Raw genomic sequence first — 14,708 nt, 5'->3', positions numbered from 1 at the left:
CGCGCGTTAAGCGCAACGCGTTGCATTCTGTTATCGTGCAAGTCCAAACGAACCACGTGTTACCTCGAAAGTGCGCCGTCAATTAATTGAAATGCCTCTCCTTGATACTTTTCATTTTTCATTTGAGTATTACTGCATACTTAATGTGTGAAGCATTCATGTGGAGATCTGGCTGGCTCTCTGCAGGGATCTTCAGGTATGTTGAAGGGGTAATCTTCTTCGCCGTTTGTGCGTATCTTTTCACGGGTGGGTCTCTGGAATAAAAGATGCACCGAGCCACTGTGATCTCTTCGTCATTCAGGGTGCAAGTGATACAATGCAGTACTGTGAGAGTGGGATCCAGGAGTGCGTGGTGCTTGGGAAATAGCATATTTTGGAAGTATACCAAAATCCAATAGTTTTGAGTGTGAATGATGAACTACTAGTGCACTGGTGAAATCATGGTTACGATCGGAAACGATTCCAAGATATGTCCCGAATATTTGCTCGTTCTCTGAATTTTTGATTGTCATGTTTTTTGTTCATTGGAGCTGCGCTTCTGGCAAAAGAGCATTCGACCGTAGAAAGGCATTGGTAGTATATGCGGAGGAAACGTAACTTGTGGTGTCCCTTTCGATCCATTATAATTTCGAGGGAGATGAAGTGGAAAGGGAAGAGATCGGCAGCAAACGTCCATCTGTATGTAAGTACTTCATTTGGCTGTCGGATAAGCGAAAGAATTAATGTGTCTGAAAAATGGCCCTTGCATCTAAGTTTTGATCTCAGGAATGGAAAGAGTCGCAGAGGAGCCCCGGTACGTATCTGCCGTTCAAAGACATATTTTGTGACCCGTCCAATGATTCGAAATGCAAGGACAAAAATATATTTTCTCAAAATTGTGAACATTAAAAAACCCCTTCGAAATAAAGTTGTGCGTGGGCCAAAAATCCATGCAGCCCTCTCCGTTCCAAATTTCAACGTAAGCACAAGGGCTTTGACCATTCAAGTTCTCCTAGCACGTCTCATATCTCACCGTCCCGCCACGTACCAAATACAGAGTACTCGTGGAGCTTTTTGTGACTCCCTGAACCGGTGCAATTGCGGCTGATGCCATCATTTGGGCAGTGATTTTATATCAATGCCTCGACAAATTCATGCGCATGCCACAGGAATGAATTCGTCAGAATCAAGTCATCCATGACGTGTGAAGACAGATTAAGCACGGTATTCGTTCCCAGATATAGTGTTCATTGGGCGAAGGCGGATATTGAGAAATCTCCGTGGGACTCTTCTACTCATCTGCATCGAACAATCTCTCAGATTTTGCGGAAGTGCGACTGAGAAGGGGTTTCAATTGCTCAAGACGACTCAACATTACATTACTACTTGCTTCGCCAGCACCTGCCAGACCAGACGCAGGATGAAATTTGGACAGCAAACAACCTTGACACTGAGTATCGACTCATGCCATGAGCTCCCGGCGCTAGAACCGAAAAGTGAACTAGACACAGAAACGGTTTGTGAAATTGCCGCAGCGATTAACTCAGCGAAGACATTCGTGGAGAAGACCAGAGACATAGTGGCAGACGCCACTGAAGATTTTTCCTCGACTTCGGACCTTGAAAAAGGCAACATTGAGAACGGGTTCGTCAAAACTACGAGTCACTTGATTGATGCTCAGCAAAACCTGGAAAAATTAGTGTCTCGATGCGGAATCAATGGTGGCGACTGCACACCAAACCCGTTCATAATCGTTACTCTTGACGAAGACGATGGAAGCTGTGCGACATGGCTCGGACCAGGCAGACGTTGAGGGCTTCCACTGGCGGGAAGGCACCTCGTCGAGCGATTGCCACCAAGGCGGCCCGTCTTTCGGATCGCGTCTCCTTTGCCTCAGGCCGCGTGGTTTCCGCGTCGCCTGAGCCTTCGGCCGCGTTCGTTTCGTCGCGGAGAAATGAGCAAGCACTGTCTGACGATAACCGGCAAACTGTAACCTCGAGTGTATTACGTCATTTTTCATGGACCAAGACGACTTACCATCCTCAACGGGTACTCCCGGACCTGACTTCCAGTGAAGTCTTTCCAGAACCAGATCGAGAAACAAGTTGGGCATGCTTTCATCACCCTTTGGCTCGACCAACTCGTCATTTACGTGACTGTCGCATCAACTGATCAAGCCTACCACCTGTGGCTCACATACAAGACTGCATGCGGTAAGAGATTCACCAATTCACGCATGAATTATGCACTAATCCATTTGAATCATACGTTGCCGTAGTTCCAGTCTCTCTCAGCCGCATATACACCGACGCACCCTGCATTTATACGTCTTCTGTAGTCGTTCCGACCATTCCGCCGCCTTCATAGATCACAATGCCAGACCTTGCGTCACCGTAACTCCTATAGCATCGACGTTTCTTGATCGAACGGCCTCTTCCTTCCTCATTCCGCTAGAATGCACATTGCCGCTCTCTGTCGGACAACCTTGACTCCCGTTGATGTCTCATTTCGACTCTTTCTGTAACCCTTAACAACTCTTCTCACAGTCTTTAGAACGCACGGAGAGCCTAATACCAGCGAAGTTTCTCAACTACATCGTCTCTGTCATCCTACTCCTCATAGTGATCCCCGCACCAGTCCATGGGGCAATTTCCCCATGCATCACATCTACATAAGATGTGCGGGTTTCTGAATAAAGGGGATTAAACGCCTCGCATGTATATCCCGTCGACTGTAACGCAAACCCGGCGACACGAGTGTGTACCGCGGGTGCTTTGCCCGTACTACCCGGCAGGGGCCGTAGTACTTCGATTCTCCTAAAGCCCACTTCCGTAGCCCTCCCAAGGCTGTTCCTCGGGCAACCACAACCTGGTCGCCTACGTCAAATTGGCGTTGTGAGATAACTGCCATCTTCTTGCTCTTTCTGTCCAACTGTTTAGCAGTCCTCGTCGCTCGGAGCGCGAGGCTCGCTAACAGGTCTAAGTTGCGCCCCTCAACGCCCCCCCACCGGATTCGGTTCGACTCGGTCTGGGGTTGCGAGGGCGGCTTCACTCCATACATCAACTCGAACGGGGAGAACCCGTGGGACAGTCGGCGCCGACGGTACCCGTAGAGAATCTGTTTCAACTCCGATTCCCATTTAGAGGTGGCGGCGCCCTGACCTAATAGCGTCTTCCGAATTGAACGCTTGATGGTCCCAACCATACGCTCCGCTTTTCCGTTCGACATGGGAGCATAGGCGAGGACCGGTTTCCATGAAATTACCTGTTGTACCATGAAGTTCTTCAACGCTGTCGCGCTGAAACATGTTGCGTTATCTGAGACTATAGTCCGAGGGGGACCAAACGAATGGATGATCTCCTCCTTCACGAACTTGACAACTTCCGCAGACGTAGCGGTCTCGGTTGCCCAAGCCAGGGGCCAACCAGTCAGATGTTCGACTGATATCAGGATGTAACGTTTTCCGTTCTTCGTCTTGGGAAGGGGTCCCGCAAAGTCTATCGAGAATGTCTCAAAGAGCTGAGAGACTGGTATCACCGCCGTGCTCTCGTACGTCGCGATGGGCCCAGCCTTTTGGCAGCCTTCACATCCACGAACGTAGGCGTAGATATCACCATGAACTCCCGGCCACTAATATCTGTCAAGGACGAACTGATTCGTAGCTGTAGCGTCCCAGTGGCCAATGTCGTCATGCAGCGACCGCAATATCTGCAGTCGAGTCCCCCGAGAAGGGATTGTTCTGATCCCATTCTTCGTCCTGCAAAACAGCCTTCCGTTCCAGGCAAGGAACCTCCTGGAGTTCTTCTTGATTCTGCGCCTCTGCGCAGCATCTTGCTCGACCATCTCGTCGCCTTCGAGATAACGGTACGTTTCCCGCAAATGAGGTTTCATGTCTTCCAGTATATCTCCTTTCGCAAAAGCGGCAGCACATACCAGGTCCCCCTCATCCTCCTCGCGCCTGCCATCGTCTTCTCGTAGACGCGAGAGAAAGTCAGCGTCACAATTCTTTGAGCCGGGGCGGTACAATATCTCGAATTCGTACTCCGCCAGGAAATCCAACCAACGGGCAAGTCTACCGTGGATGTCCTTCTTTTTGAACGCATACTGAAGCGCTTGGTGATCCGTAATCAACTTGAACTTTTGCGTTGAGAGCAAATACACCCGAACTTTCTTTAGCGCGAAGATCACCGCTAATGCTTCTTTCTCACAGGTGGAGTACTTCTTCTTAGTCTCCGTCATCGTCCTGCTGGCGTATTGTATCGGGTGAACCTTCTTGTCTTCCTTCTTCTGAGCCAGGACTGCTCCCACTGCCACATTAGATGCATCTGTCTCGACCACGAAGGGTTCGTCAAACTTCCGGGGCGCCAACAGCGGAGGAGACGTCACCCTCTTCTTCAACTCCTGGAAGGCGGTCTGCATCTCTTCCGTACATTCAAATTCGACTTTGGTAGAAGTAGCAGCATGCAACGATGCAGAGACTTCTGCGAACTTAGGGATAAATCGGCGGTAATACCGCGCTAGCCCAAGGAAGCTTCGTAAATCTGTGTTGGTGCGCGGCTCGGGGGTGTCCCAAATGATCGATGTCTTCTCGGGATCCACCTCAATCCCTTTCTTTCCGATGACGTGCCCCAATAGCCTGGTCTGTGATTGCGCTAAGGAACACTTCGCAAGCTTCAACTTCAATCCACTGCGAGCAACCAGCTCGAACACTTCAATTAAGTGGTCAACATGGACGTCCAAGGACTTCGAAAAGATGACCACGTCATCCAGGTATACTCGGACGAATGGCAGGTCTCTGAATACGCCATCCATCATCCTTTGAAATGTTGAAGGAGCGTTCATGAGCCCGACGAATGGCATCACTTCAAATTGAAAGGTCCCGTACCGACAGACAGACGTCGTCTGTTCTTTGCACCACGAAGCCATACGCACTTGCCAATAACCCGAGAACAAGTCCAGGGTAGTGAATAATTTGCTTCCTTCAAGGTCGTCGAATATCTCTTCCATTTTAGGCAACGGCCACTTGTTGGCCTTCATCACCCGGTTAAGCGCGCGGTAGTCAACACAGAGCGGGGTTTCCCGTCCTTCTTCGTTGCGATGACGACCGGAAATGACCAAGGAACTACAGAGGGGGTAATGATCCCTGCTTTCTGCATCTTCTCGATCGCCTCACGCACTACCGCGTTGTGTCTCGGAGGGACCCTCCGAACGGCGTGCGAAATGGGTGTGTCGTCAGTTAACTCAAACGAATGTGACACAGGGACACCTGCCGGCCTGAGGTCGTCCAAAGACCATGCGGCTATTCCCATACTCTCAATAGAACACATTATGCGGTCGGCGTTCTCTCTGCTGATATGGCTCAGCTTAGACATGAGAAGTCCCTCCCTCTCATCTCTTTTCTCTTTCTCATCTGCCGGCTCGTACTGTGAGCCTTCCTCAGCTAGGTCCGGAAGTCCAGCATGAGGATCTTCGTCCTCAGTGACTGCTCCCGCTCAAGCAAGGTCTGGTTCAAACGGCACCCTTTCACGGAGCGAAAGGACGAAGTCTTCATCCGTATCAGTCAAGTCAGCCGGCACGACCCCCGAGTCTGACGTGAAGTCCTCACTGTCGGTAGCGGATCCCGGCTTCTTACGGTCTTCATCCATCTCAAGACTTAGTCGAATCGTCTCAGCACCCACAGTTACTTGGACATGCTGTTGCCCCAAGTCAATGCACGTTTGGAGCTCCTCTAACGACGGCATCCCCACGATGACGTCGTACGGTGTTACCGTAACGACAAGGAAGTCCATCATGCTCACCAGTCCCCCAAACGAGACCGGGACCTGGCGCAGTGATCCAACACAAGGGGAGCTCGTCCCATCTGCCACAGTGATGTGTTTCTTCGTACTCTCTGGCGTCAGAGAAAGTCTCTTCATGAGGTGCGGCGACATGATGTTCGGCACCGCACCCGAATCCAATAGTGCTTCAGCATCAGTTCCATAAACTTGAACAGTAACCACCCGAAGACGCCTCGGGAAGACATCCGTGTGGCCCGCAAACCCGCGAGAACGCCCCAATCTCCTGGATAGAATGCGCTTCATCTCCTTCCTTGCTCCTTCAGCGTCTCCAGGGACAAGTTGTCCAAATGTTAGATCAGACGACTCATTCGCCAGCTCTGACACGACGTTGTACTTGCCGACGTGCTCCTGGAGTGCAGCCTTCTTTGAAACATTCTTCTTCTGGCGTGTAGGCTTCACTCTCGGCCCTCTTAGCGGTTCATTCCAGGGGAGAGTTCCCATAGGAGCTACTGGAGTGGGATTCAGCAGCCTCCGGATCAAAACTTCCTCACCGTTCTTCGACTGCTTCGGCAAGGCCTCTCTTTCGGCGTTGCGTTTCGTGGCTGCCACCAATTTTCCCTTGGTGATCTCAGTTATGACCGTGACCTGCTTCGAGTCTGTGGTGGCCTTTTCGCTGGCGTTGGCAGAACCGCCTGCTTTGGGGCCATAAGCGCTTCCTGCGTCAGCGTTACCTTGAGGACGTGCATGAGCCACATTCTTTCTCGCAAAGCGGGACCAGCAAGTCTCCGTTGTGTGTCCAATCTTCCTACACGTCGGGCAATGAGTACCACGGTGTGGGTTGGAACGACAACGAGTCGCTGAATGCCCTGGTTCCTTGCAATAGGAACATGTCCAATTCGTATCACTGTCCCCTGGCGTCTGTCGTTTGTTCATCATCAGTGACAGTTCCACCAGCCGGCTATTGATAGCATCTTCCTTGTTCTCCAGCTTGACCTGTCGAGGATCCACATCAGAATGCATCAATACACGCTTGGGCGTCACAGGTTCAACGGACTGCGCAGCAGTTTTCGCCGCCTTAAAGGCGTCACGGCCTGCAGCAAAGTCCTTCACGTTCATCAGTTCTTCGTACGTCGTCGGAGAACGATAGATCGCGAACTGAGCAACATACAAATGTGCCATTACGGCATTGCGAAGAAAGCCGTACTTTGCCCCGTCGTTGAAACCAGCCCTCCTGTAGAGCTTGTCCATTTCATCCATCGAAGTAAGCAAGTTCCTACCATCCAGTCGGCAACTCATAGCCTTCTGGATGTTTTCTTCTGGCCTCCGTATCTCCACAGAATGGTCAGACAGGGCGTTCTTCACACCGTCCCAGCTACTGGCGGCCTCGGTCAGACTCCTATTATGACTATACGTGTCATAGTTATAGTAGAACGCGGCACCCTCGAGGTGGCATAAGATAGCTCCTGCCTTCTCCTCGTCAGGCTTGCCGCGCATGATGATGTTCTCGTAGACGAACAGAAACTTGGAAAAATCTGACCCGTTCGACCCATCGTAAGTAAAAGGGTTAGGGCCCGCACTTGTGTCTGCGTCGGCCCTCCACAACAGTACCATGTTGGTGGTGAAATGGGGGAGGCGGTTTGGGGAGCGTGCCGTTCCGTCGTGAGGGTCCGCCGAGTGGTGTCCCCCCTTTTTCCCGCAGCGCCCATCACCACCTCTCTTTTATTTCTACGTAATTCCTTCCGGAAGCGTCCACGCGTCCGGCCCGGATTCCGCCGGGCCGTCCGCGTGCGCTTCTCTAAAATTCAAATAAAATCTCGGACTACAGTAGAAAATCTCCCTCTACAGTAAAATGCAATTTTTCCCTAAAAATATCTCACAATTATCTCAAACTTTATTGCGGGAGCATCGAACCCTCGATCTCCTGTGAACGAATATAAACGTCTTATTGGCTGTAAGGCCTGCATTTCAATAAAGTTTTACAGTCGGTTGCTCCATGGTTTGCTTCTTTCGTTTGACGTGACGTCAACTGTATCTCAAGCCCCCGTGCCAGTGTGCAACGTGGCTTAGCACCGCTTCATCGCGTCCGATCCTTCTTACGCCGATCTCCACTCTTCTTCCCCCGTGACAATAAATTTACGTTGTCCGAAATCCGATGTAGCCAGCCATGTTGCTCCAGGATACAGCACATCTACAACCTCCACGCCTTGACCACTGCGTCCGCTGCTTCCCGTCATAAACTCGTGGCACAGTCTGTCCATCCACCAAATTCCTTCTAGGCTATCAACGTTGGACCTCTGTGATGCACGTCCTTGTCATCGGCGGCGGCATGGCCGGCCTGAGTGCCGCAGTCGTCCTGCGGAAGTCCATGCCGGATCTTCACATTACCCTTGCAGAGCCCAAAGCCTATATTGAGATCCCATGGGCCGCCATCCGCGCCCTGTTTGATCGCGCCGTCGCAGACGCTAATCTTATGGATCTTGCTGCATGGGCAACGAAGCATGGCGTTACACACGTTCGCTCTACTATTCTCTCCCTCTCCTTGGTATCCGCGAAATTGGCGACGGGAGAGACTATTCCCTTTGATGTTTGTCTCGTCGCGACAGGAGCTCGGACAAAGATCCCGGCGCTTGGGAGAGAGCTTGTAGGAGAGGGTACGCTATCGGAGAGGAGAGAGATGCATGTACGGGAAGGGAAACAGTTGCTAGAAGCGTCTAGCGTCCTCATTATCGGTGGTGGGGCTATCGGTACAGAACTGGCAGGCGATCTTGCCGCGTACGCGAAGCAACAGGACAAAAACGTTGCAATTACTTTGGTGCATGCTGGCGAACATCTCGTACCGGAACTGAATCCGGCCGGGGCAGCTAAGGTGAAGACAAAGCTGGAGAAACTTGGCGTACGGGTTGTGTTGAACGAACGTGCGGTGGAAGAGAACGGTGCATGGACGTTGGGAAAGTCGGGCGAGAGGCTCGAAGCAGAGAGAGTGCTTGAAGCAGTTGGAATTCAGCCGTCCACTGCATTCTTTAAACAGGGTCTATTGGCTGCTTGCCTCGACGAGGCAGGTTGGGTTAAAGTCGATGACTATTTCAGGGTCCACGCCAGTGATGGAAAGATCTTTGCGGTCGGTGATTGTTGCACTGCGTTAACAAACACAGCGCCAAATGCCTTCAATAACAAAAAGGTTGTTGCTGGCAATATTATATCGACATTGAAGGCCATTGAGGAGAAGGAACCTTTGGATGCTCTCAACGCAAAGATGAAGAGGAAGAGGCCCGCTCCGTCTGTGTTTGTCGTTACGACTGGTCCAAAAAGTGGTGTCGCGAGGACTGCCATTGGCAATGATTACGTTCTCCTACCGGCACTGAAGAACAAGACGATGTTGACATTCAAAGCGAAGAGTGAGATTGGCGTGTGAGAGTGTTCGCACGCAAGATGCTTAAAAAAAAAGCGATCGGAAGTTTTTACGCAAGTCGAGTCGTGCAAAATGTTTTGGTTCTTGGATCCTGTCTTCCTACGGGAAGCACACAAAGTACGACTGGTGCAATCATACTATCGCGTACTACTGTAGTGACGAATACCCTTCCGTTTGTGTACAAATCTGTAATACATATGTATATGGCGCAGTGGCAGTGAGAAGCTGCTGTACAAGCCAACTCTCCAACCATGCGTTTCCGGTGTTTTTTCATGTGTATGCTGTGCTCCGAAGTCGATCAAATTAGCGACACCTGCAGATTTTCTGCACGGCAACCACAATATGAGCGCTGTCTTTGTCCAGAACGGGACAAGAGCAAGAAGTTAAAACTCTTATTTCTATGTTCTTAGAAGCGATGGATAATCGCGACCGTACCGCATGCTTTCGTTACTTCGAGAGTACACTCTGAAGAGATGCCTACTCAGCCGCGCCATAATCGATGGCAACCTAACTTTGGCGTACAAGGCCGTCTATATCTCTGTAACTTCTATAGTTAGTAGTCGCGATACTTGCTCGTCGTCTGTGACCGGCCGCAATCGCAGCCCCAGGTACTCAAGACTATCCTCCTTAACCTTGTCCTCACCCGAGAAGAGATGTTTCTCGAGCCAAGCGACATAGTGGGAGTCCCTCATCTTGCTCGCTACAGTCTTTTCCTTTCTCCACGCATCTGCTTGCTGCTTTCTGTATTCACGATCCCGCACCCTAAGGTCTTCATAAAACTCCCTCTCTTGCCTCTCCTCTTCCTGTAGTCTCATCTCCTGTTCCCGCCGCAATCGTTCCTCCCTTTCCACGCTCTCCTTTGTCCTCGAAACCGCTGTGTAAACACTCAAAGCTTCTGCTCTTTTCATTTTCGCAGCGCTCTTTAGGCGGCTCGGCTCACGTCTGGTGAGGCTAGTTTCCTGTTTGCTCGCAGCCTTGATCAAAGAACCGAGACTAAATGCCGGCTTACTCTTCAGACCATTAGCAGTTCCCGAAGCAGCGCGCCTCTTTCTAAGCTCTCCCAGAGGCCCTTGTTGCGCACGAGTGTCCTTTCGTCTCCGTCCCGGCCGTTTTCTCTCAACCCTATTCGCGGCTGCGGCTTTTTTACGCTCGTCCTCGATGTATCGCGCCCTCATATGCTCGGGCAAAATGGCGGCTGCTTCCTTGATGGCCTCCTCATCGGCAAGGCCAGGTGTGACAGCGGGTGCCGGTCGCCCCGGGGCGACGTGATTGGTGCGAGAGCCAGTGACATGGGCTGGGAGGGTGGCTCCACGTCCCCGACCCATGGGTCCCAAGGCTGAACTATGCGCACGCGTGGCATCGTCGCGCGGCGCAAAGGAGCGGGGCTCTTGGCGGCGAGGCGCGTTACCTCTGCCCCCGAATGCGGGACGTGGGGTGAAGTTGCGGCCGTGGGCAGCACCCGGGCGGTTACCGAGACGAGAATCAGGGTGGATTGGAGCAGTTGCGCGAGAGGCGGAAAAAGACGGGAAGGAGGACTTGGTGTGCGAGGCAGGGGTCGCGCGGAATGAAGCGGTGGCGTTGAACGTGGGAAAGGAGGAGGTGCGGGGGGCTGGAGCAAAGGCGGCTTTGGAAGGAGTTGAGAAAGAGGATGTAGGCCTGGCTCGTTTAGGCGATGGAGGGTGGATGGCGGAGGGGACGTTGTCGTCAGAGCCGCTCGAGGCGGTGTCGAAGAGGTCGTCGGCATCCACTTGGTAGCTGCTCATCGCGGTATGGCAGGAAGGATAGAAACGATCCAGGGGAGGAGGAGCTTCGTAGAGGTAGGGTCAGGCATGTGGGGGGCGAGAGGGGTGGGAATGGGCCTGGGAGGTCGCCGGCGAGGCTGCAGCTGCTCCAGCGGACGGAGCGAAGCTTGAAGCAGAGAAGGCTGTGAGGGGTAGGGTAAGTGAGAAGGGTCTCGTAGAAAGGGAGGAATGGAAATCTGATTGCATCGTTGCGAGCACCATTGAAATTCCGAAATTTGAAGTGATTTCTTGGACACAACTGTACCACGTGTATGTGAAGGCGCATGCAGAGAAAAGAAGAGGGAGGTGGAGGGCTTCCGTTCGCTTCTGACTGCGGAAACAAACGTCGAAACTCTGGGGCGTATCCTTGTCAACTTTGTGCAACTTGTTTTGCTCCTGGCGAGATCACTGCGCAGAATGCCATTGCGCAAGCGCATGTTTTAAAAAAATAAGCTTGGGACAAGGATGGAATTGAAATGCGCCGCGAGTATACCTTCGCAGAATCGCTCGCGCCCCAGCGAACAGACCACAAGTCCTCTCTACTTCATCCTGATCCTCGAGAGCGAGGATCACTGTTGGTGCCCTTCATCGCACCTTGACGACAGTGACATCTATGACCAAGTCCGGCTTATACGGTCTATCCGGGTTGAGGTAAATATTCTTAAACCGCTGATACTCCGCAAAACCCATGACCACTGGCCGGTCATCTTTTGTTCGATACCCCAATTTGCTGGGAATCACGACGCGTCTCTTCCCGCCCTTTCCCATTCCTAGTACGCCTTCATCCAAACCCTGCACGACTTCCCCCCTCCCCACAGTAAACGTGAGCGGGTCTCTGTCGTACGAGCTGTCAATCTTCCACCCGTTCCGCGCGCCCGTCGTGCCCAGCGTGTAGTGTACGCTCACGCGAGTGCCCTCCGTCACGGGGCGAGCATCCCCGTCGGCCGTGATGAAGTCATAGTAGCTCAGTCCGGATTCCGTCGTGACCACTTTGGACCCGGCGTCCGCGTCGGCGACTCGCACTCGCGCGGATGTGGGCCGTAGAGTTTGTAGCGCCAGCGCCGCCGCTGCTAGTTGAAGAGAGGCGCGGCGGGAGATGGGACGGCGGGCCGGGCGCTTGGAGACATGTTGCATGCGGGCCGGGGAAGGACGAGATGCGATTGATGGTCTGGGTGGCGTGATGAGAGGGGCTGGCGGCAAAAAGCCTGCGGAGGAGTATGCCGTTGTCGCCATATCACACAGCCTTCAGTGAATAAGATAGCTTCAGTGATGCGGTGTGCGAGGTGACCAAGCGGCGGAGTGAGCGCTGCGTTTAACTGGGAATGTTAAATCACGGATTTCTACACTATTTGTGTAGTACGGTATGTGTGGCTCGGCATCGCAAAGAGCTCAAGAGCTCCTGTGCAATTCGAATCTACCAAGCCCCATCTACGCAGGCGCAGGAGGTTGTCGATCGGATCACCCATATTTGATCCAATCTCAATCGAAATGAGATCAACTTTTTGGAGACTAAACATTGTCTCTATTGGCTCACCACGGATTGTGACGACTGAGCACTGGACTCTGGACCCCGTAGATCTATTAAAGCGGGATCCGTCTGCCCCCTCCTCCCCCCCACCCCCGTCGCAGGAATGAAGAGGTAGGTGGATTTGCTTCGCAGATCACCTCCTCCACCGCAACGAGCGATGTCTTCCCGCAAGATACTTGTCGGTGTGAAGCGTGTTGTTGATTACGCGGTCAAGGTCCGCGTCAAGAAGGATGGCTCCGGGGTGGATCTCAACAACGTCAAAATGTCAATGAATCCGTTTTGCGAGATCGCCGTAGAGGAAGCTTTGCGCCTTCGTGAAGCAAAGCATGCAGGCGAAGTCATCGCCGTCACCATCGGCCCGAAGAAAGCTGCGGAAACGGTTCGCGTCGCATTAGGCATGGGCGCAGATAGAGGGCTCCACATTGCTGTCCCAAATGGGGACGCCGAGCTCCAGCCTTTAGCCGTCGCCTCCATTTTGAAGACCATTGTCGAGAAGGAGAAACCAGATGTCGTAATCCTGGGGAAGCAGTCGATCGATGGGGATAATAATCAGACTGGTCAGATGCTCGCTGGGATGCTTGGTTGGCCGCAGGTTTGTTCTATTGCATTTCATAGCTTATATCGGGTGCTTGGCAGCAGGATGAAGACAAGCTTCCACCATTCACGACGGTCTTATGAAAGTGCCGAACTAAACCCTCGTGCCAACACCGTGATTCAATTGGACTACATTAATCAGACTCTGACTGCTGCCAATCGACCAGCTTCGAACCACGCGCTCGACAATGTCGCTTTGCCTGACCCAGCCTTTTCTAACTGATTCTTTTCTGCATGCTGGATGCCGTTTTATTTTGATCAGGGAACATTTGCTAGCCAGGTTGAAGTCGATCCCGCAGAGAATTCCCTGAATGTGACCAGGGAAGTCGACGGTGGGCTCGAGACCGTCGCATTAGGACTTCCAGCAGTCGTTACATGTGATTTGCGATTAAACGAACCGCGGTTCGCCACACTGCCGAATATGATGAAGGCGAAGAAGAAGAAGATCGAAACTACAGATGTGTCAAGTCTAGACATCGACGTTGCGCCTAGAATAGAAATCTTACACGTGTCCGAACCTCCGAAACGAGCACAAGGAGTCTTCGTCAACGACGTAGATGAGCTTGTAGACAAGCTTCACCGAGAAGCGAACGTATTGTGAATAGTGACCATTCTGTAAATTGTATATATGTATCAGTCACCCCACTAGATTGGCATTAACAGAATTGCGTTGTAATGAGTATGTGGCCGTTGCGGGCACGGGCACGTCACATGTACTAAATCATTGTGGTACAGGCACAGAGGCACCTCATACAGTCTGCATCGGTTGTCCAGCTCTTTAGTGGAAAGCAATGCGGAATTGCTACTGACGTCCACAGGGCTAGAAAATGGCCAGGGCCGAAAGATATATCTCGATGTCCAAAAGCATCTTGCAGTCCTACAGTATGTCTGAGTTGCCATCAGCAGCAGCCTCAATGCGCCGCCGTACTGACAGTGAACACGACAACGTTGAGGCAGATGTATATGTGATATGTAACGAAAGTTTTGGAAATAAAAGCTTCATGATACAAGCTGACAAAATCGAACTCCAAAAAGGCTTGTGTTACTCTTGAAACAAATACATTTATACATTTAAACGGTTTTCTTCTTAGCTTAATGCGCCAAAGAGCACGTTGGATGGAGCATGCACGCGGAAAAAGTGTATGTTAGGACCTCAAGATGCCTTGGCACATTTCAGGCTTCCATTGCTGTGAACAACAGTTGACCCAGTACATAGATGGCTTGACCTAGTCAAACATTTCACTAAGGATCAGGATATATCCACTCCCTTGGCCATCCAGCGGAACAAAGCACAACAGAAGCATGGATTTGAACCACAAGGAAAGTCAATGTCATATCTCTTTTAAAATCTCAGCCGAAATTGCGGCTCAACACTGGTTTCCAACGTGCCTGTGTCTGCTTCTTGAGCCTTTGGCGACATACTCTCTTTACTAATGCGGCTGTTTTCGTGGTCTTGACATTGATTGTACGCAGGTGATAACCTTCTTTACTCAAGATGAGAACAAAAAGAAACAGAAAGAAGGTCATGAAGGAGAAGTGCCAGAGGTCTTCCAGAACAGTTTCTTTAACATTGGCATTGCAGGTTACAAATGGGTAGCTCCCACTGCGTGGAGGACAACTACACTTTCTGCAAAGCTCAT

General features: G+C 51.7%; 5 protein-coding genes; 3 read left to right on the top strand and 2 right to left on the bottom strand.

The window, feature by feature from the left end:
- The first annotated feature begins 1,767 nt into the window (after positions 1–1,767).
- Positions 1,768–2,151, top strand: CHC_T00007961001 (hypothetical protein). Its single transcript, XM_005712279.1, has one exon. It carries the CDS (start codon positions 1,768–1,770, stop codon positions 2,149–2,151), a length of 384 nt encoding a protein of 127 aa, XP_005712336.1.
- A 5,904-nt stretch (positions 2,152–8,055) lies between these two features.
- CHC_T00007960001 (hypothetical protein) lies at positions 8,056–9,563 on the top strand. XM_005712278.1 is given in 2 exon segments: positions 8,056–9,168; positions 9,169–9,563. The coding sequence occupies 1 exon segment, from the start codon at positions 8,056–8,058 to the stop codon at positions 9,166–9,168; it is 1,113 nt and encodes a 370-aa protein (XP_005712335.1). The 3' UTR covers positions 9,169–9,563.
- A 132-nt stretch (positions 9,564–9,695) lies between these two features.
- On the bottom strand, positions 9,696–10,490 carry CHC_T00007959001 (hypothetical protein). Its single transcript, XM_005712277.1, has one exon. It carries the CDS (start codon positions 10,488–10,490, stop codon positions 9,696–9,698), a length of 795 nt encoding a protein of 264 aa, XP_005712334.1.
- Positions 10,491–11,364: 874 nt separating this feature from the next.
- CHC_T00007958001 (hypothetical protein) lies at positions 11,365–12,080 on the bottom strand. XM_005712276.1 is given in 2 exon segments: positions 11,365–11,531; positions 11,532–12,080. 1 exon segment carries the CDS (start codon positions 12,078–12,080, stop codon positions 11,532–11,534), a length of 549 nt encoding a protein of 182 aa, XP_005712333.1. The 3' UTR covers positions 11,365–11,531.
- A 500-nt stretch (positions 12,081–12,580) lies between these two features.
- Positions 12,581–13,713, top strand: CHC_T00008709001 (Electron transfer flavoprotein beta subunit). XM_005712275.1 is given in 4 exon segments: positions 12,581–12,631; positions 12,632–13,066; positions 13,331–13,669; positions 13,670–13,713. 2 exon segments carry the CDS (start codon positions 12,632–12,634, stop codon positions 13,667–13,669), a joined length of 774 nt encoding a protein of 257 aa, XP_005712332.1. The 5' UTR covers positions 12,581–12,631; the 3' UTR covers positions 13,670–13,713.
- Positions 13,714–14,708: the final 995 nt, after the last annotated feature.

This window comes from Chondrus crispus, genomic scaffold (assembly GCF_000350225.1).
Source record: "Chondrus crispus Stackhouse genomic scaffold, scaffold_9, whole genome shotgun sequence".
NCBI lineage: Eukaryota > Rhodophyta > Florideophyceae > Gigartinales > Gigartinaceae > Chondrus > Chondrus crispus.
Note: the sequence above shows the minus strand (reverse complement) of the source record. Positions and strands in the feature narration are given on the sequence as shown.

What these genes read in the sequence shown, in the direction of transcription:
- CHC_T00008709001 (XM_005712275.1), top strand. Translation starts at nt 12,632, where the DNA reads ATGTCTTCCCGCAAGATACTTGTCGGTGTGAAGCGTGTTGTTGATTAC. An exon ending in GGATGCTTGGTTGGCCGCAG is followed by an intron (nt 13,067 to 13,330) that starts GTTTGTTCTATT and finishes TATTTTGATCAG; the next exon opens with GGAACATTTGCTAGCCAGGT.
- CHC_T00007961001 (XM_005712279.1), top strand. Translation starts at nt 1,768, where the DNA reads ATGGCTCGGACCAGGCAGACGTTGAGGGCTTCCACTGGCGGGAAGGCA.
- CHC_T00007959001 (XM_005712277.1), bottom strand. Translation starts at nt 10,490, where the DNA reads ATGGGTCGGGGACGTGGAGCCACCCTCCCAGCCCATGTCACTGGCTCT.
- CHC_T00007960001 (XM_005712278.1), top strand. Translation starts at nt 8,056, where the DNA reads ATGCACGTCCTTGTCATCGGCGGCGGCATGGCCGGCCTGAGTGCCGCA.
- CHC_T00007958001 (XM_005712276.1), bottom strand. Translation starts at nt 12,080, where the DNA reads ATGCAACATGTCTCCAAGCGCCCGGCCCGCCGTCCCATCTCCCGCCGC.